At 44.9% G+C, this 20,478-nt stretch overlaps 1 protein-coding gene across 1 annotated transcript in view; it reads right to left on the bottom strand.

Moving 5' to 3' along the window:
* Positions 1 to 20,478, bottom strand: part of LRRC36 (leucine rich repeat containing 36) — a 26,807-nt gene that overhangs the window by 3,617 nt on the left and 2,712 nt on the right. Inside the window, exons 3-13 of the mRNA XM_077931770.1 lie at positions 16,437 to 16,629; positions 12,970 to 13,063; positions 12,777 to 12,862; positions 9,649 to 9,773; positions 8,861 to 8,912; positions 7,545 to 8,021; positions 5,442 to 5,665; positions 3,818 to 3,980; positions 2,068 to 2,246; positions 1,076 to 1,202; positions 28 to 142 (exon numbers count right to left, since the gene is read on the bottom strand). Coding sequence (XP_077787896.1) covers positions 28 to 142; positions 1,076 to 1,202; positions 2,068 to 2,246; positions 3,818 to 3,980; positions 5,442 to 5,665; positions 7,545 to 8,021; positions 8,861 to 8,912; positions 9,649 to 9,773; positions 12,777 to 12,862; positions 12,970 to 13,063; positions 16,437 to 16,629 — 1,835 coding nt within the window. The remainder of the gene's footprint in view (positions 1 to 27; positions 143 to 1,075; positions 1,203 to 2,067; positions 2,247 to 3,817; positions 3,981 to 5,441; positions 5,666 to 7,544; positions 8,022 to 8,860; positions 8,913 to 9,648; positions 9,774 to 12,776; positions 12,863 to 12,969; positions 13,064 to 16,436; positions 16,630 to 20,478) is intronic.

Genomic DNA, 20,478 nt, shown 5'->3' with positions numbered 1-20,478 from the left:
TAAATGAAACTGCCAAACTTAATTTACCTTTGGCTCTCCTTCAGCAAACTGATGGTGTCCTGTTGCTTTTTAAGCTGCTTTAATTCAAAAGTTAAGATGTCCACCTGGGCATTCAGCTGCTCATTTCTACTTAACAACTCATCTAGGAGAAAAATATCAGCAGATGAACAAAGCTAGAGCTGGGCTTGATCAAAGGCATGGGAAAAGGTACAGACCAAAGTGACCCATGGAACCCCACCTATTATTCTAGCTATGATCATTTGAAGTCTTTCTAATAGCTTTTTGGGGTATCCATTTTATTCTGAATCTAGGCGCAGCAGAAGAACAGAGATAGTATGAAAACTGAACTGGAACATGCACCCCTTTGGAGACTTTGTTTTACCACCTGTATTGTAGACATCAAATGTACTTTTGTATTGTTGAGATGCTGCTACTGCTGTTTAGTTTGTTGCAAACTGCCTTAAATTGTTATCAACGCTTTTAATCTTTTTTAAAAAAACAACACACTATTTTATTTATAGCCTGCCCTTCCTCCAATAAACTCATGTCCTCATTCCTCCTCCCCCCCTATTTTATCCTTGTGACTGGCTCAGGGAGGTGCAGTAAACTTAATGGCTACCAGCAGGGTTCAAAATCTGGTTCCTTCCAGCTCCTTTGTCACCCTGTCCAACCTTCTATGTCATCTTGCATCTCTCTGGCTTCACCCCAAGCCCCTGCCCCATGGCTGGATGGTGTGGTACAAATCTGCCTTCCCCAGCTGAGAGGAAGTTCTCCCAGGCAAGCTCTGTAGCAATGTGCACTGCTGGTGAAAATGGCACAATGAAACATCCTATGGGGGACATTGTTTATTTTACTGGGGCAGGGGCTTGTGCCTGTGATCTTCAACGCCAGCCCGAGTCTTGACTTGAGCAGGAGAGGTAGTCAATCTCTCATTCATCTGGAGCATGTAGAAACAGCAGTTAGGCTGACTGATTATGTGAAAGCCTCCCTCAACAAAAGTGTAGAAAAGATATGAAAGTCCTAGCATTGACAAGTCCAGTCAGACATCCCTCTGGTATTTAACCAGTGAACTTACCATAAGAGAGAGAATATATTCCGTGGGTGCTGGAACTGGGGGTGGTGGCAGCAGCAGCAGCAGCAGCAGCAGCAGCACCTTCCACGCCTCGTTCTTTGAAAGGCAGGCTCTGACTCTCTTCCACCTTCTGTTGGGGATGGAAGGAAAGAGTTGGTAAGGTAGTTCAACAAGGAGGAAAGGGGACTCTGTTGGTCTGACATACATATGTGGCAGCGGTGGCCACACATGTAGATCAAGGAGGTTTCTTCTTTAGGCAGGGCTAGAGATTTCTGAAGACAACACCAACCCATCACCAATCAGCCCAGGACCATCTAAATAAAGCAATATTTGTTTTTGGGCATTTAGATGCAATGCATGTAATGAAACCACAACATAAAACCCCCATGACTATGAAGAGAGTATAGAGGTTTTGAGAATACTGGGTTGCAAAGAAGGTGCTGTAAGGGCCTGTGTTTGCTGGGAGAGCAATCCAGAGGCTGTAGGGTACTGTTTATGAGAGTGTGTGGCAGTGGGAGGCTACCCAGATACCCAAAGGGAAGATGTACTGTGTGGATTTGGAATCACATTCTGATGTTTAAAGAAAAATACAAAGCGCTCAGGCCCACTGTCAGATGGCGGAAGGCCCCAGTGTGTTGGGGGGTCTGTGGACATTTCTTGTTCTGTCATTCGGAGGTGGCATAGCAGCCGAGGGGGCTGGCATGGAGGGTGGCAAGTGCTGGCACAGACAGGCTGGGTCGGGGGGGGGGGTTCCTTATGAGTCCATGGGGGCTCTCAGCCACTGGCACATGGTGATCCACATAAGTCACAGGCTCTGGGCTGGATGGCTCCATAATTCAGAGCAGCAGCACGGACTTGCGCACATGGCTTATCAGATACCTGGACAGTAAGTTACCTTAATTATAAAACATTAAAGATTCTCTCATAAAACAGAACTAGGTTTGCTTCCACTTTACTGAGGAAGGAAGAGGGAAGCAATGGTGAAAAGCACGTACCCTCATAGCCTTGTCGATGGCACTGCTGCAGTGCTGCTGAGAATACTTTGGTTGTTCCCTGGGAAGCTGGCAACTGAACCCTGAGGAGCTGGGACCTAGCACGGCTTTGCGGGCTGAGCAAACGTCCTGCTGTGAACGGGCAGCTGCCATCAAGTATGCAAGCAAATCGCGTGCTGGAGCTGCAGGACAATAAAAGCACAAACCAGATTAAAACATGGTAAGTGGGACCTGCAGCCAAATGTTGCAGTGTGGATATTACTCCTGATCAGGGTTCCAGCCAACCAGCCCTGCCCTGTCTCAGGATAACCCAGTCAGCCCCACCCCACCCCATCTCTCCTGACCCTGTCCTACACATTTTCCCCTTCTAAAGATTTTCTGTACTATTGCAAATTTCAGGATCCCCCAAAATATGTTGGTATATCCTGGTTACTCTGCAGCTTTCAGTTTTTAAAGTTAGTTTTAATTTTGTATTAATTGGTTTTAACTCGCCTTATCAATATTGTATTTTACAGAGTGGTGACCAGAGGACATAAGTCTGGATTTTATCTGCTTGGAGGTCTGGTTTTTCTTTTTAAAAATACATTTTTATTAAAAGATTTTTAATGAGTAACAAAAGTACATTCAGTGTCTCTGTTTTCAAGTTGCAGAGTCCTTCATGCAGGTCAATTACGTTATATTTTTAATGAATTCAGACTTGACTGTAAAGGGAGTATTGCATAACAGCGTTTTTCAGATAAGAGTGGCTGGTCATCTCATAACCCTGAAGAGCTGCATTTTTCTGTGGAGTAAAGTATCTGGGTGGTGTGCTCTCTACCTATTACTGCTGTAATCTACATAGTGTTTACTTAAAGTAAGAAATACATTGGGTGTTGTAATATCTTGAATGAATTTGCTTCAGGCAAAAAGAAAAATCAACAGAGCTGGTCTTGCCTAGAGTTTAGTAACTAGGCTAGGAGTTGCTGAGTCATTAAAGATGAAAGAATCTGCCCTACAGTTAAATTTGAAATATTACCATATTTACTCAAATCTAATGCTCACCTTTCTTTGGCCAAATTAAGGTGCACATTTTGCAAAAATTAAGGTGCACATTAGATTCAATGGCACATTTACATTTGCCAGCAAATACTTATTTTGGTTTCAAGGTTCTGAAAACTGAGGTGCCCATTAGATTTGATGGCGCGTTAGACTCGAGTAAATACAGTAAGTGAAATAAGCAGATCCACCTGATAGGATTTATGATGGTCACAAGGATGCAAAAAAAGAGAAGATTAGAACAAGTTAAGCAGGCCAAACAAAGCCAAAATTTGTGTTTGATCCTACATGGCCCAATTTTGGCTACTATGCTGTTGGCACTCACCAGTCAAGTTCAGGGTTAGAGGTAGTAAAGACAAGAGGTGCTGAGCCTCTAGCTAGCCTGGGAGTTATCCTGTTTACCTAAAAGTGTTTACCCCAATGCCCAGGTGTATGTGACCTGGTTATCATTACTGTGTTATGAGGGAAAGTCATTCTGCACATCCTCAGAGGTATTCTTCCTGTTTCAAAGGCCCCATGATCACAGCCTTGCATAGAATACGAGAATTGCATAGGATTCTTTGTGACCCCTGATGCAAATAGTCTGGTGATGTGCACAGCAAACAAGGACACTGAATATTGCCTGGTGACATGCTTGGCAAGTGGTCTGCTTCCCTTCTCTGAAAAGAAGGGGGTGGTGGGAGTTTTAGGCACATAGTCTGAGCCTAGAACAGCATACCAAGGAAATCCTTGTTGATAAAAAGGGAGCCAGAGCCATTCCAATAACGATCCACTAAATCCAGGAGTTGCTGCAGGACAGTGACAAGAAGACATGGTTTCTCAGCGCTGCTGACAATACTTGCTGTCTGGAGGGGGATATTGCTGTGCTCTCTGGAGTGAAGCTACAAAACACATAAGTAACATTTGTAACATCTGGACATATGGAGGCATTCTGACAAACGTCTAAAATTTATTTATGCACATTTAAAGAGGTGGATTAAAGTTTGAGGGTTGGAGAGAATTTCTGACTTGTTTCTCAAATAAATCACGGAATTTCTTGGTTTTTTCAGTTGTTTTTGTAGCTTAGAATTTTTATATTATTGTTATTATTAAGTAATTAACACAACGCAGACAACAAAGAGGCTGATACTGGTCTGCTCCTGACCTAGCCCTCAGCCTTGCTAACTAGCTATATGCCGTGCCTCACTGCCAATTTTTATCAAACTGGGTTTGTCCTGCCCCCGGTCTTTATAACTGAACTGGGAGCCAGTGTGGTGTAGTGGTTAAGAGCGGTAGTCTCGTAATCTGGGGAACCGGGTTCGCGTCTCCGCTCCTCCACATGCACCTGCTGGGTGACCTTGGGCCAGTCACACTTCTCTGAAGTCTCTCAGCCCCACTCACCTCACAGAGTGTTTGTTGTGGGGGAGGAAGGGAAAGGAGAATGTTAGCCGCTTTGAGACTCCTGAAGGGGAGTGAAAGGCGGGATATCAAATCCAAACTCTTCTTAAGCTAATCTAGGCTCTCTCCTCAGTATATGAATCTGGTGTCTATCTTTTGCCACTGAGCTATGTCCTTGTTTGAAATCAGAAGAGCAGGGCAAAGGTTCAATTCAGGATCAGAATCACTTTGACAGCCCATGATCCTGAGCATGAGGGAAAGGTACAACTGGAACCACTGTTTGGCGTCCCTTTTGAAAGGCCTTATAATGAGGTATGTAAGAGTGGGGAACAGGATCCGGCGCTGGATGCCTAAGTCTCCTACTCCCAGGCCAACTCTGACAGGTTGGCGGAACTTCCCACTTGTCAATCACCTGATGTCATAATGTTGTCAGGTGACTGGTACCAGTCTAAGATCAAAGGAGGTTGCTGTAATGGCAGACCAGTGGTTGCAGTGATTACCTTTGATGATGCACTGTTCATGCCAACCAACTGACTGGCATTGGAGCAAGCTTCTTGTTTAACATTCATTAACCACACACTTTTGAAAGAGTTGTTTTTCTAAAGTGGGTTTGTTGCACTAGGCTAGGGCAACAGAGTATTCTGACTCATTTTAGTTCCTCAAACCTAAAGTTCCAGTAAGAGTTTGAATCCCTCTCACAAAATACTGAAAGTCTGGAAACACCCTGAGATACAATGGTAAGTTTATACTGTGCTGAAGAAATCAACTGCAGCAGAATGGGGCTGGGAGGAACAGATGAAAGGGCAAATGAATGTCACTCAGAACAATCTGAGGCATGCCCATAAATGTCTCACATCCATGCTAAAGAACAGATACCACACATGCTTCATTAGGCAGCATACCACCCCATGATCCTTCCCCTGCTCTACCTGCTCCACAAAGAGGATCCAGAACAAAGCACTCACCTCCGTTACTGGCTCTTTAAAACAGTGCTTGGGGGTTACTGGAGTGTGCTGGCTGCTGGTATGCTTAAACTCCATTCTTGAAGGACTGAGAGATCGGCAGGCTGGTGGGTCTCGCCCTTTCCTGGATGTGGATGTTAAGGCTGTAGCCGATTGTGAATTCCCAAGAGACACCTCACTTAACAAAGAACGATGCTTTGACAGGAAATCTCCAAAGCTTGTAGAAGCTGAATTGAACAATGAAAGAAAGGAACTGTTTGGTTAGCAGATGGGAAAGAAAGGCTAACACTTGTCACAAGGCATCTTTAATTCCCAGCCATCTTGAAGGTGGGCTATTAGTCCAGTTCTATCCTCCACCAGCCCCAAAAGGGCCTGAATTATTTTCATAGTGGCTAAGCATCCAAGCACTGTAACAGAGCAAAGAATAACAGTGAAGACACCCTGTCTTCCCCACTCTTGATCTAAATGCATGATCTCTCCAGAGTTGATGTCTGGGGGGGGGGGGGAATCCTGCAAGTCTGCAGGTCACTGTACACAGTATTGCTTCACTGATGCCCTTGGTGTCACAATTCCTCAGACAGTTTACACTTTTTTTAAGGTGTCAAAACAAATAAATACTAATCCAGCATTTGTTTAAAAGGTGATCAGCTTACCCAAAGCACTGGGGACAAGGTAGCAAGTTAGGCTGTTGAGCCAAGCTCACTGGCATGCATGCCCATAATTTTATTTCTCACCCACAGTGAGCTCCCCTTTTCAATTTCCCACCAAGTTTGAAAGCAAGCGGCCATCAATTCTACACTTGTGGCCAACTCTCAAAAGCAAATGAAACCAAAGTAGAATTTAGGCCAACCAAATTCCAAAAATTCTGCTAGCCATGCCAAAATCCTCCATGCTTGCTATGGTTCACAATCAGACCTGTGCAGGGGAGGGGGGAACCAAGTATGCTTGCCCCGGGCCTCGGAGGGCTAAGCCGGCTGGGGGCCCCTGCTAGGACTTAACACTGTCATGCTAATAATTTTATTCTAACAAGGCTCCAGCCCCAGGCCTCAGACAAGCTGTGCACAGGCCTGTTTATCATGAAACTTTGGTGTAACAAAGTGGTCCTTCCAAATGCTCCTACAGGTAGAAAGAGTACACCATCACCCATGTGTGAAAATTCTTTGGAAGAGCGGGCTCAAACCAAGCATGTGTGGTGACAAGAGCTGTAAATTCATTTCCCAATGGAGCAGCTCAGGATACTTTTACCAATGGAGTGTGGGAACGGGCTGAACATAGCAGAAACAGTTGTGAGGATCAACTTTGTTCTCTCTATTCATTTGTGCCCTGTTTTTCCGCCCTTTTGTGGGTATTTCTCCTAACTCCCAGATTTGAGTATCAGTCTCATAACTACATTCAGTTACGTACTCAATAGATAGAGGAACAAGAATCTTTGCTGTAATTATTAGTTTTCAAGAAAATGTATTTTATAAAGTTTGAGAATGGAATCAAATTGCTCCCCCATCCCTAGTCCCACTTTAGGTCTGCCTCTTTTAAGCTAAGTGGAAGAGATAGAGTGATGATCTTCTCTTCTATGGCTATTGACTATTGACAATACAGTGGTACCTTGGGTTACAGATGCTTCAGGTTACAGACTCCGCTAACCCAGAAATAGTACCTGGGGTTAATAACTTTGCTTCAGGATGAGAACAGAAATCGTGCTCCGGCGGCGCGGCAGCAGCAGGAGGCCCCATTAGCTAAAGTGGTGCTTCCGGTTTAGAACAGTTTCAGGTTAAGAACGGACCTCTGGAACAAATTAAGTACTTAACCCGAGGTACCACTGTACACTGAATTCTGAAATTTAGGAGAAGGCCCATTGCTCAGTGTTTTTGCCTTCATGCCTCTTTCTTTGAAGCTGAAATTTGTGAACAGAAGCTGGCTGCTCATTATACTGTTGACCACCTGTATTTTACAAAAGGAGAAGGCTAAGAAATATTATTAATAGTGGCAAAAGTTGACATTTTGCGTCACCAGGAGAGAACCAAACAAAGATTTCCTCTCATTCAGGAAGGTTAGGAAAGACTGAAGAAGTTACATCTTGAAAACTAAGATAATAAAGCCAGCCTTTACCCGAGCTGAGCTTTAAGGGACTTGCATGGTCTGCATCCGCTTCTGAGTGCTGTCCCAGGAAATCTCCACATGAGGACCGGGCAGGAGCCAGGACTTCGTTAGCAAACTGTGAGGTGTAATTACAAACATCATCGGCTGCCGTCTTCTCATTCCTCTCATCATGAAGCCTCTTCACCAGCTCCCTGCGATTAGCAGAGGATGAGAGGTACAGGTGCTCATAACTCTCTGGCCTGAGGTTGGTCTTCCCTGCATCATCACTCAGACTCAGCCTCCTAGTTGGAGAAGCAGCCCGGCCAAGGTCCAGAATGTCCACTTTCCTATTTCCCGTTTCTCTTTTTCCTGGACAGAGGAAGTCTAGAGACGAGCCTTCAGAAAAGGACACGTGAAACTTCCCCTTACCAGACACAGCTCTGCTTTTCATCTGAGAGGGCAGGGAAGTCTGTGCCTGCAGGGCAGTGGGAGACCGGAGTTTCTGTTCTGCAAGCGACAAGCAGAGGGAGGACATTACAATTCACTTGTTCATTCATTAAATAAATTTTTATTCAACAAGAAGCATAGATGGCTCAAAAAAACCACACCCTCTAAGTGGTTTACATAAATTCATATCAGGAGTTGTTTCCATTTATCACAAGATAATCATGGTTAATAAACTTTGCTGGGAAGAAAGAGATGTGAATTTAGTCACACTTAAGATAAGGTTCCATTTATAAATTAAATTATGTGGGTTGACAGATGTTTATTTCATGCTCTGAGGCAAAGGCTGAGCGAGCCAAAAAACTGGAGCTCTAGTGGTTGAGAAGCATATTAGCAATATACCTGCCATTTATACTGATGGTTGCAAAAAAGAAAACCCATCAGGCACTCAAAACTTATCCTGTAAATTATATTTTTGTACCAAACTGAAAAACACCTCAATAAGTTGAAATAAAACCTTGTAAGAAACACCCAAATCTTCAAATAGTCATCTAGATTTAGGCCTAGTATTCAGAAAGAGCAGGTAGGTGGTAAGTCCATATTTGGACTGTTCCACTTCAGACTGCAAGTGGACACTTACATGATGGAGTATGGGTCCCCATTTGGGGGGGGGACCTCAGAGGTAGAAACCTTTTTTACCTTGACATGCAAGGTATTTTTTTTAACGTACTGATGAAATCTTCAGGCTCAAGCAGCAGAATCTGGATAGATTTTACTACTTTCTGTCTGCTTTTTTGTGAGAACTGGCCTTAGAGAAACATCAGAATCTGGAGAGTCATCTGACCCCGAAAGGCTGAGAATGCACACAGATTTTTATCAGGCTGGAAAAGGAAAACACTCACCTCTGTCCAAAGAGTTGTGACTCAGAAACTGTCTTGCATTTGCATTGTCTAGCTGGAAAATATTACAAATTTAATATTCTGTCCAATAGCAAGAGTTACTCATTTGTTTCAGAAAAATCAGTCTTTCACCTTAGCTTTTGGCATTGCTTTACCAGATAAGAGTTTTAAGTATGTTGCATTTTAGTTGCTTTCTCCAGGCCTGGGTGTGGAAGCATATCTGGTTTTCATTTTGGCCCTTTTCTTTCCCCACACGAAATGTTTCTGAATGTTTCAACTAAGAGGCTATAAATGGATCTTGGGGCAGAATTAGGCATTTTGACAGGCAAGTGGTAGCAAACAGTCATAAAACTACCATCATGCCACTGTCCCCGGAAGCACCATGTGATATGAGGTGTAGGACAATAAGCTCTCATATAGGCCTACTGTTTCTCTCCTTCTAGTCTATGAACTAGCCTGGAGTTTACTATTGACTTCACTTAGTTGCATAACCCAAAATGTGAACACATGTTCTAGTCATTTAATGAACCAATACAAATGGGATGGACACAAAGAGAGGAGGTTTGGCATTATCATGCTTTATATATAAGAAAGGACATAAACAGGGGGATTGCCACAATTTTGAAAAGGAAAGGCCTCCCTCTCAATGAATATGACACCTGAAAACTTTCTACTGCTGACACTGATGCAACTGTATAGTTAGAGGACACAGAAGTTTAACATAGCAAAGCGCTGCCCAAAACAGCAGCAGAAGCCACCTGCCTCTGTTTAACTTCATCAAGCCCACTTACCAGGATCTGGTCCTTGTTTCCTTTAGTTAATTTGCTGGTTGGCAAAACAGAAACAGACGATGTCTTTAGAAATGAGTCTCTTTCATCATGGCATGACATATGGCGAGGAGATGAATACTTTGTACCTGGTTTCGTTTCATAAGGAGAAATAATGATGAGCACCCACCGTTCGTTTGCAGAAGAATCAGAATGAAACACACCCACGTGTTCCAGACTGCTGAGGCCCATCCTTTTGTTTTGCTCTTACAGGAAGTTCCTCAGGGGGCATTTATCCATTTCCTTGCCTTGGCAGCGCAGTGGGGCACTAAACCCATTTATAGCTCCCAGATATACCACTGAGCTCAGATGTACCATAAAATACCCCCAAAATAAATAACTGCAACACCTTCCTGAGTTAGAGAGAAAAAAATCAAGTATAATCTGGGGAGAGAGATAAATCTAAGTGGAGAATAGTGTCACAACTCTGCTGGGTTCAAAAATCTGCCAACCCAATTCCCAAAAACCAAGGGTTCTATCAAAGATCAGAACACCACCCCACAAATATAAGGTGTTTTTTTTTTTATTTAACCCCCCCCCCCACAATATTACAGTCAAAGGAATAAACAAAGAAAACATTGGTTCAAATTAGGGATGGATGGAACAGTCTTAATTATACCAGTTCGTTTCCATGTTACATGTGTTGACCAGGAAATTAGTTTCATCCAATTTCTGTGAGGATTTTTTAGAATCCACATGAATGCAGGACTTCTTTAAAATGCTCACAAAATAGTCTGGGGGTTGTCTTCTCTCCCCACCTTTTTTTACAGGCTCTAGCTATCTGAAGTGGCTAATGCACACTGCTCCTCTGCCACACACATTTATAATCCTACCATAGTTCCTCCTGGGAGTGACAACATCACCCAGGGAGATTGTAGGGCAAACATATGGGGGCCTTTGTACCGTGTGTGTGTGTGTGTGTGTGTGTGTGTGTGTGTGTGTGTCTAACTAGCTGTTAAAATAGTTGAAGGCGGGCCATATCCTACATGATATGAGAAGATTTAAAATACCAGGGAGTAAGTTTGGGTGAGAAATCTCAATCCCTTCTCCCTGACCTTTAAACAGAATATAAATTGTGCAACACTGTAAGAAAAGCTTTCTGATAACCCAGTGTTTCCCAACCGGTGTTCCGCGGCACACTAGTGTGCCGCGAGATGTTGCCTGGTGTGCTGCGAGATGTTGCCTGGAGGGAGGCGGGCGAGGGCGTTTGCTTCCCGGAGGACGGAGCGAGGGCGCCCCCTGCTGGGCCGGGGCTCGCTCTCCCCAGAGGGTAAATCTGGATCAAATGGGGCGAGGGGCGGGCAGAATTCTGGGGGCCACTGATGCCCTACAGACCCCCCCAAGTCCTCCGGGGGGCGCGCTCTGCTGGGCTCTTTTCGGTCGTCGTGCTTGTGGGAAGCCGCCCCTTCCCTGGGTGACGCGCCGCCTCGCGACTCCGGAGTCAGTCCCGCGGGCTCTCGGAGGGACTCGCGAGCGGCGGCGCGGCGGCTCCGGGGCGCGCTCAGCCGGGCCGCCGCGCGCCCCCGCGCAGCCCCTGTTGCAGCTGCCCGGCGTGGAGCGCGACGCGGAGCCGGCCGGGCTTGGAGGCGCCCAGGTAGGGCCGAGCCGGGCGGGGGCGGGGAGGTCTCGGTCTGCTGCGGGCGCAGGAGGGTGAGCGGGAGAGGGGGAGCCGTCGGGTCTCCTGGAAGGAAGCGAGGCGGCGGCTGAGGGGGATGCAGCCCCGTCCCCAGCAACAGGCGCTCCTCGAAGTGAGGCCACAAGTCGGGGCTCGGACAGGGCCTGGAAGCAGCGGCTCCGGCTCTTGGGAGCGGAGAAGTGGACTTCGAAAGCGGCCTGGAGGAGAAAAGCCCCGATGCAGCGAGAGCGGGGAGCGTGCTGCCTTGTCCAGGCCTCCTCGCTTTGTGCCGTCCGCTGCCGGGAGCAGGACACGGGGGCTCCTCGTTCGCATGCTTTCCCGGGTGATCGGTGAGGGTTAGGGTTAGGGTTAGGGTCCCTCAGTCCCTCGCTTTGCTGCCTCCTCCCCCCCCACCCCCAAAGCTTGGAGGTTCCCCGGCAAGGGGGAGGGAAAAAAATTGAAAGTTACACTTTCGTGCTTCCCTCCCGGCGTGACGCTGCGCGCTGACGTCACGGGGCTGTAATGGTGGTGTGCCTCGATATTTTTTTCATCAAACAAGTGTGCCTTTGCCCAAAAAAGGTTGGGAAACACTGTGATAACCCCATCTGAAGACCCTAAATGCATTTGAAAGGATTTGTTTGAGAAGGTGACATCAAGGGATTACCCACTTGAGGGTATCTTTGCTTCAAGGCATTGTAGCAATATACAGTTTTGCCCTTCAGGGAAAAGGGATGGTTAGGATCTGTGGTGAAACAAACACCAGCAAATTGCAACCACACACATTTCCTCCACAGGAAAGAAGGAGGGAAGGGAAGTCAAGAGTCTGAGTGAAACAAAGGTCAGATAAGGACTTACAGCTATAGAAAGGAGAGATCAAGCATGATCCACGCTTTAAAGCTCTGTGTCCAAGCACCATTTTTTTACTCCAGAGTTTTCCCTATGAAAACCTACTTTTGGCAATCTGTGAAAACCTGAATGGCCATTTGTTGCATGTCAGCTTTAAAGCATGTGTTTTCACAGTGAAAGCTGGGAGGCTAAAAGAAGAATGCCCAGACACTGAGCTTTAGAGCACAGAACTGTGCCTAGAAAGAGCGGGGGGGAAAGGAAAGTGTGGACACACTCACAATTGCAAGAATGCCTTGTAAAGCTCAAAGCAGCCAATATCCAAGCATGTCTCATGGAGAGTCAGTCACTCATCAGAGTCCAACTGCATCAGGCCAGTGGCCCATCCAGTCCAGCATTCTGTTTTCCACAGCAGCCTCCATGAAGAAGCAGGACATAGAGGCAAAAGCTCTCTTCTGTTGTGGCTTCTGGCAGAAGGGCATGCTGGGTCGGCAGAGTCAATGGTCAGGGACAATGGCAGCTTCCAGACCAGATACAAGGGCAGCACCACATAATGTACATGAGCACAATCAAATATTCAGGCTAAGCATACTGAGGTTTTCCAATCCCAGTGTGATTGTCTCATAAAACCTACCAGTACGTGTCCTGTTGCTCTCTGTATTCATACTGGATGTTGCAAAGCTTTCTTGGTCTAGCACTTCACTCCTCATTGTATTTTCCCTAGAGGTAAATTTAACAACAACGATGTTAGGATTAAGGTAACCTTCAATATCAAGCACCTCCTTTCCCATCCAAAAGTGTTACTTTTCAGCAGACCACTTCCATACCTTGACTCGTCTTTTTCCAATGGATCCTCTTTGCTCCTGAGGTTAAAATGCAGGTGGGCAGCTTTTCTCTCACACTTCCTAATAGTTCTTTCATCTACGAAGAAGAAGACATGCAGGATCAATGACTAGCTTCAAAGAACGGTAGCAATCATATGAAATCATAATGGTGCCATGTGATTGACAGATGGGCTGCTCTACCCTCTACCAACCTGTTAGAATTAGCCTGCAGAGGTGGGGACAGATAAAGATCTGGCCCACAGAACCATAACAATTCTCCACTCCTGGACCAAAGTGTCAGAAATAAAGGGCAGCAGCAGCACTAGAAATTATGGAGGCAGGCAGCCATTTTTCTGCCCGTAGGCTTGGTGTCATTTGTTTAATATCCCACTTTACAGCATCACATCAGCTTACAAAGGACAACAGAACTACAGAAGTACCACAAAATTCATCTGATAAGGTGATTATTCAGGTGATATATCCTGCCCTCCTTTTTAGTATTTACTTTGGTCTCTGATTACTAGGCAGCAGAGCCCACCAAGGACTTATGAAGCAGTAAAGAAATGGGACCAAGCAGTTCAAATTCACTCAGCACACGATGTAAGCAAGTATAAGGTTTATCCTGTAAACTATGGAATGCTTATCCTCACTGTCCAGTAATTTCCTAAGAGTTTTAGAGAGCAGAGTGACTAGCCCAAGGCCATTCAATGAACCATGCCCAAGTTGGGTCTCTCATGTCTCCCTATGCTTTACACCTGGCATGTCCAAAGTCTGTTTCGGGGGCCTAATCCCCTGACAGTCAATTTAATCTGGCCCCTGTGCCAGTATATGTCCTGGGTTAAAATCCTAAGAAAAACCCAGCAACTTCAATCCCCAAAAAAGCTCAAAAATTTTGGGGTTAAATCCTTTAAAAAGCTCAAAACTTCAGCTCTCCAAACCTAAAAAAAGCTCACACATGTTCACTTCATCAAATTTGGCCCTCTTTAAAAAAGTTTGGGCACCCCTGCTTTACACCCTACTGGCTCACAACACCACAAAGTCTTATTTCACCCAATCCTTGGAGTTGTGATCTTGCAAGTAAAGAAATCTCTATCAGCCCCTCATAAACCCACCAATTCCAAGGAAGAAGGAAGAAGCATAGAATGAAGACTGTTTCTGTATATATGACACACACACCTCCAAAATGCAGAAAGATTGCTGGAACGTGCTATTTTTTTATTTTAATGTAACTATAAAACTATGTATGTTCTATGTTCTGTGTTCTGTGTCAGTCCTGGTGAATTGAGTGTTGTTTTCCATCTAACAGCTAACTTCCAAATGTGAAATGTGCAAGTTGAACAGACATAGAGGTCTTTCTCACCATATATGCAATGTTAAGCAATAGTTAGCGTAAACTAAGATTTGTAATCCAACAACAAACCATGGCTTATGAATGTGGTTGGTTTGTGGTCAACAAGCCATGGTTAAGCTGCTGGATAGGCCTTGGGTGATTAGATAAACCACAGTTTAGTAAACCATGGATAAACACTACACCTGAACTAGGCCACAGTTTTAGGCAACATATTGCCTAACATTTGTTTAGAATGCCACACACGTGGGCAATCTCTGCTCACTTCTGTGCCTCTTTTCATAAGCAACATTCTAGTATTGTTCATGAAATACATTGACAACACTCACACAACTCAGGGCATCTGGCCACAGAGATGCCCTAGGGCCCCTTGTACCTTCGGCAAGGAGCTGTATTACATCACCCTCAGGGGAAAAAATCACTTTACTGCAATAGCCACATTAGAAATTATTATATTTTACACAACCCAAGTACTCGAAATCCTGGTAAGCCTTGTAGACTGGAGCACAGGCCAGAACCTTTGCTAACTGAACTGTTTTGGGTTGCAGTTTATTTTTTAAAAGCAAATGTTCCAGTGAGCGCTGGTCCAAAATACCAACAAAGTAACATGCCCCCCCCCAACATGAGCCCAAATCTATATATTCAGCATGTTGCTGAACATGTTGTTTAATACAGTAAGGCTTGTATCTCTGATGCCAAAAAAATTGACAAAAAGCACAACTCTCTGCAGGCCTACTCAGAAATAAGCCCCGTTGAGTTCAATAGGATTTACTCTCATATTAAGTGTATAGGATTGCTGCCTAAATCTGCAACTCTACTCACGCATATATATTCCACAGAGTCGGTCTGACACCTTCCTAGCAAAAGGAACTGGCTGCTGTTAGGGCTCGTCATTGCAGGAGCCTGTCCTGATCTGTGACTGATGAGCTTCAGTCACTAGGTTTGACTGAAAGGCAGTTACTGCAGGGTGGGGGCAGACATATTTTGAAAGCCCTCTCTCCCCTCTCCTCTCTTGCCCCGTGCTGCAGGATCCAAAAGCGGGCTAATGCCACTTCATCTCCCAGTCAATCTCCAATGGTGATTTTCCCCACACACCCTGGTGGAGGCTGGTTTCACCAACTCCTAGGTACAGCTCTGTCCAGTCCTATTCTATGCTTGAGAATACTGCAAAGAAGGATGCAGGACAATTTCAAGGTAGATGGATGCAAACTAGAAATAAGGCATGGTATTCACTGAATCAAAACTCAAACATTTACTGGAATTTTGCTACGGTTCAAGGTACAGAATATGGTTTATGCTCCCAATTTGCTTTCTAAGTTCATTATATAGAAGCAACAGTTGGCTATATGTCACCATTTCCCCGTTCTCTCTCTCCAAACTTACTCCACCACACCTTCCAGTCTTTGTATCAAGATTGGTTGTTCTTCAAGAAGATACACCATGCATGACAGGTAGCATCTGGGGGAAAACAAATGGTCTATAGCAGGAGCTCAGTCTAATCTTAAACTCTAGGGACCTGCAGTTTTCATTCAAAAACATCAGACTACTGACTAATCTAGCTATCCAAAGTGAGCACAAGTAAAATGGAAGATTCAGTGAGGCAAAGATTTGTGACAGCATAATGTGCTTCTCCATAGCAACAGAAGGCAAAGCCCTTAGTACACAGTACAGCCACAAACACACGCCCTTTCATGGGCGCACTCCCTAGAAACAGTGCACAGGGTCATGAAGAAAAGGGGGAAGGCTCAGTTCTAGGACTGCTAAAATAGTATTAAGCAGAGGTTCTCAAACTACGGTGTCTAGGCAATGTTTTAGAGGCAGATAGGATCCACAAGCAGTGGTGCGGGCGGGGTGTGTGAGAGAGTTCCCCATCTACTTTAAATTTATGGGGGCAATGCACTCTCACCTGCCTCATCTGTTGGTCAGGAAAGAGAATTTGGGATTGGTATCCTGACCATCGACGTAGCTCCCCATGAGACTGGGGGGGGCAGAGCTACTTGTAGTTACTGGCTGAAGCCATGACTGCAATGTTTGAGTAAACAATTGGAACAATCACAAGCTTTGCCCTTATGCCAGCATCATAGAAATGACCTCTACTGTCCCTCCTTGCTTCATCTCTCACCTAGCATCTCCAGAGCTTGTAATCTGTACACAGTGAACAGTCTATAATCAGATTCCTTCCTGGTTACAGGGTTGAGACGCAGGTCCAGCTCTCTAAGGAGAGGCAACGCTTGAAGGCGGGCAACTTCCAGCAAGGATGAAACATGATTATAGTACAAATTCAGATGTTGTAACAATTGTAAATACTCAAGACCCTGCATGGAGAAAAAGACAAGGTTGCAATTTGAAAATAAAATGTTTCTTTAAGCACTGAACTTGATCTCACCAACTAAGCGAGTAATACATTGGAAGAGGGGGAGAGCGTGCATTTTCTCCATAACATGCATAGTTTTATAAACCTCCATCAGGTCTATCACAGTTATCTTTTTTGACACTAAATGGCTCCAAATGCTTAAGGCTTTCCTCTTGAGAATATACTTTATCTGCCTGAACAAATTGGTTTATCTTTTCTAGATCTTTTCCAACTCTTTGCTGTCCTTTATCAAGGACACACAGCATTCCAGTGTGGTGCTAGAGATGGGCAATATATTAGGCCAGGCCAGTGTGAGGAAACAAAGAGAAAGGTGGGCCCTGCGAGACCAGCATTCAACCTTCACTTAGAAACCTCTAAGGAAGGAGAGTTCAGAACCTTCAGAGGGAGATCCATCTTCCATGTATTATAAAAAAGTAAACAACATTTGTTTGACTCCAGTTATTTGACACAGAGGGGAAAACCTACAAATACAGTCCAAAAGGCACATAGGGAGTTCTGTATATATGGGAAAATTTTAAAAAAAGATCTTGTCATCTCAAGGAGCCCTGGCTGCCTAGATAAAACACTACAGCCCCCACAAACCCTTACCTGGAAGTAAGGCCCACTGAACTCAGTGCAGACTTCTTCTGAGTAAATACTTAGCTATTTACTAGATGCAGGTCAGCAGCACCAGGCGACCATGCTTGGCTAGACGCTGGAGTGGATTTCACCCCGCACCTTGCAGAGCCGGGCCTATGCTGCCAACAGGCCCTGTGCCCCTTGGCAACATCTGAAAGCCCTGATCCACTAGGCGCTGGAGTGGATTGCACCCTGCACCTTGCAGAGTCAGGCCCAGACTGCCACTGGGCCTAGAAGTGGTGACAGCAACAAGCAGCTCCAGATCTCCCAGCCCTACCCATTGCCACCCTAACCCAGCACTGACCTGGGGGTTCTGGATCGCGGGCTCTACCAGTCAAAACAGGAGCCTCAGCGATCGCCCTCTCCTGTGGGAAACAAACCAGGACTGCTCCAAGAAAATGCATATGGCAAAAAAGAGTGCTAAGCCCTGGTGAGATGCCCTCTTACGCTCTTGTGGTTGTCCAAGTAGATATATATATTCCTTCACTTCTCACTTCCCTCTGTGGCCACCCCATTTACGCAATTTTCACCTGTGGGCCCCTTGAAATATCGTAGAGGGGCCCAGGGGGCCATATGGCCCCGGTTGGGAAACACTGGTTTGGAGAGCTCTTTTGGTGTTTCTCACAATCTGCTTGCATTTTCGTCATTCTAAATGACTATGAGCTCATACACACTGTCACTTAATGTGGAAAGTAAGCCTCCTGTACCTCCAGATTATTTGTGAATAAATTAAATAGCCCTGTGGTACTCTCCACAGGAACAAACCCTCCAGAGTATTCTTAGACCCTCTTGTGCCAGAGGGCAGGCAGGGCTCAGCACCACTCTTTGTCCCTTGCTCCTGGACCTAACAGCCTCCAGTGCAGGTCTGAGGACAGAGTCTATCCCTCCATCACATTAGTGCCTCACACTCTTCCTTGGAGATGCCTCTGTCTTTTGCCTTCTCTCTTGACTTGCCCACCCACCTCCACCTCTGGTTTTTTCTGTGGCTCAGAAAACTCTTATTGCAAACCCACTACTACTGCTGTACACCCACCTTTGAGTCCAAATTTATTTCATTATTTATTAAATTTATATACTGCCCTTCATCCAAAAATCTGAAGGCAGTTCACAATACATGGACAGCCAAACTATAGCCTTAACTCCAGCCTCATCACAGGCACCAGCTCCAGCCTTCAGGAGCCACGTTGCATGCTTTTATTTATGAACATTTGCATATTATTTTTGCCTTTAAAAATTTCAAATATTGCACTATTGTGCAAAAGATAAACGTTTTCCTACCATCTGCTTCCTGGTATTAAACCAGTTATTGATCCATAAGAGAACACACAATTCTGCAACTGGTAAATTGGCTTAAGAGAAAGACTCTTGTCAGAAGTGTTTCGGAAGTATATAGGAACACATACTGAGCCTTGGTCTGTCTAGGTCAGTGCTGTCTACACTGGCTGGCAGAAAATCTTCAGGGTTTCAGGCAAGGAACATTCCCAGCCCTACCTGGAGATGCCATGAATTGAACCTGAGACCTTCTGCATGCAAAACAGCTGCTCTGCCACGAAGGTGGCCCTTCCTTCAAAATATATAATATCTGCATAATTGCCTTTATATTTCCACATATTGTCAACATTCTCAAATAACTGTAAAAGGTTGGTACAATCGTGAATTGTGCTGGAAAACACAAGGAAGCCAGCATAGAGCTGCATCTCTGTTCTTAGCATTGTACTAGAGATTTGCTTCTAAACCACCTCCCAATGGTTCATGCCCAGGTGAGGGAATAAAACCTTAAAGAAAGAAATCCAAGACAGATATGCAAGCTGAGCTTCCTGGTAGGAACCCAGTTTATTCAAAGAAACTATTGCCATACTGACAGTTACTCCAAACCAGAAGTTAGGAGAACTGCTCCAAAGCACATTTTAACAAAGTTTTTTTTGTTTCTTTGCTTAAATTATATTTTTATTAAAGATTTTATTGTGCAACGCAAAAGAACATATGGTGTCTCCACTTTCAATTCATAGTGTCTTTTTCACAGTTCATTTACATTCAGTATGAGACACTGTTAACATAGACATTATGTGGCTGGGGGGGGGGGGGAAGGGGGGGAGAGAGAGATGGGGAGAAAATTATTTTTCATTCTGTTGCATAGTGTTTGTTTAGGGTTTTTGTGTCAGCGTCATGTGAGTTATTTATTTATATATCTATTTTTGGTGGTGGTACAAAATATTAGCGGATCCAGAGCTTGGTTGGTTGTGTTCTGTTGATTGCAATGTGGTATGTTTGCATGTGGGGGGGGGGTGTTGTTGGGTCAGATTAGCCATATTGATTTATATGTTGTTGTGGGGTGTGGTGGGATAGGACACCGTCTTGTGGGGCTGTATATGTGATAAAGGGGAGCCACACTGGGGTGAAGGCGTCCTCCTTTGCTTGTCCCTGTGTGAGTTTAAGTTGTACAAGCATTTTTGTGGTTTAGTCGTTTAGTCGTGTCCGACTCTTCATGACCCCATGGACCAGAGCATGCCAGGCACTCCTGTCTTCCACTGCCTCCCGCAGTTTGGTTAGGCTCAAGTTTGTAGCTTCGAGAACACTGTCCAACTATCTCATCCTCTGTTGTCCCCTTCTCCTTGTGTCCTCTATCTTTCCCAACATCAGGGTCTTTTCCAGGGAGTCTTCTCTTCTCATGAGGTGGCCAAAGTATTGGAGCCTCAACTTCACGATCTGTCCTTCCAGTGAGCACTCAGGGCTGATTTCCTTAAGAATGGATACGTTTGATCTTCTTGTACAAATATTAGCTCATAGAATAAAGGGAGGTCACAGATCAAGGAGTTAAAAACTGTCTTGCTCCACTTCATTATCTTCTTGTCTCTATTATCTCGTGTACCACAATACTCTGGAGCCTCAGGACTTCTGCTTCACCTACTTACCGTTGTTTTATTGACAACCAGACCTTCAAAATAGTCCTTATCATCCCATCCCTATAGCTTCCTAGATTCAAGGTAAAAAATGCCTTGCACACAAACATTCTGCTCCTAAACTATGCAAACAGCACTTAGAAAGACAGGGGGTCGAAATACAATGGACATGGTTGATTGAATATTTACAAACAACTTGTAAACAGGTAAAGACATTGGCAGGATTATTATAATAACCTGCAGTTTTAAAAAGACTATAGAATTAAAGCATA

This window comes from Podarcis muralis, chromosome 7, assembly GCF_964188315.1.
Source record: "Podarcis muralis chromosome 7, rPodMur119.hap1.1, whole genome shotgun sequence".
In the NCBI taxonomy this organism is placed as follows: Eukaryota; Metazoa; Chordata; class Lepidosauria; order Squamata; family Lacertidae; genus Podarcis; species Podarcis muralis.
Note: the sequence above shows the minus strand (reverse complement) of the source record. Positions and strands in the feature narration are given on the sequence as shown.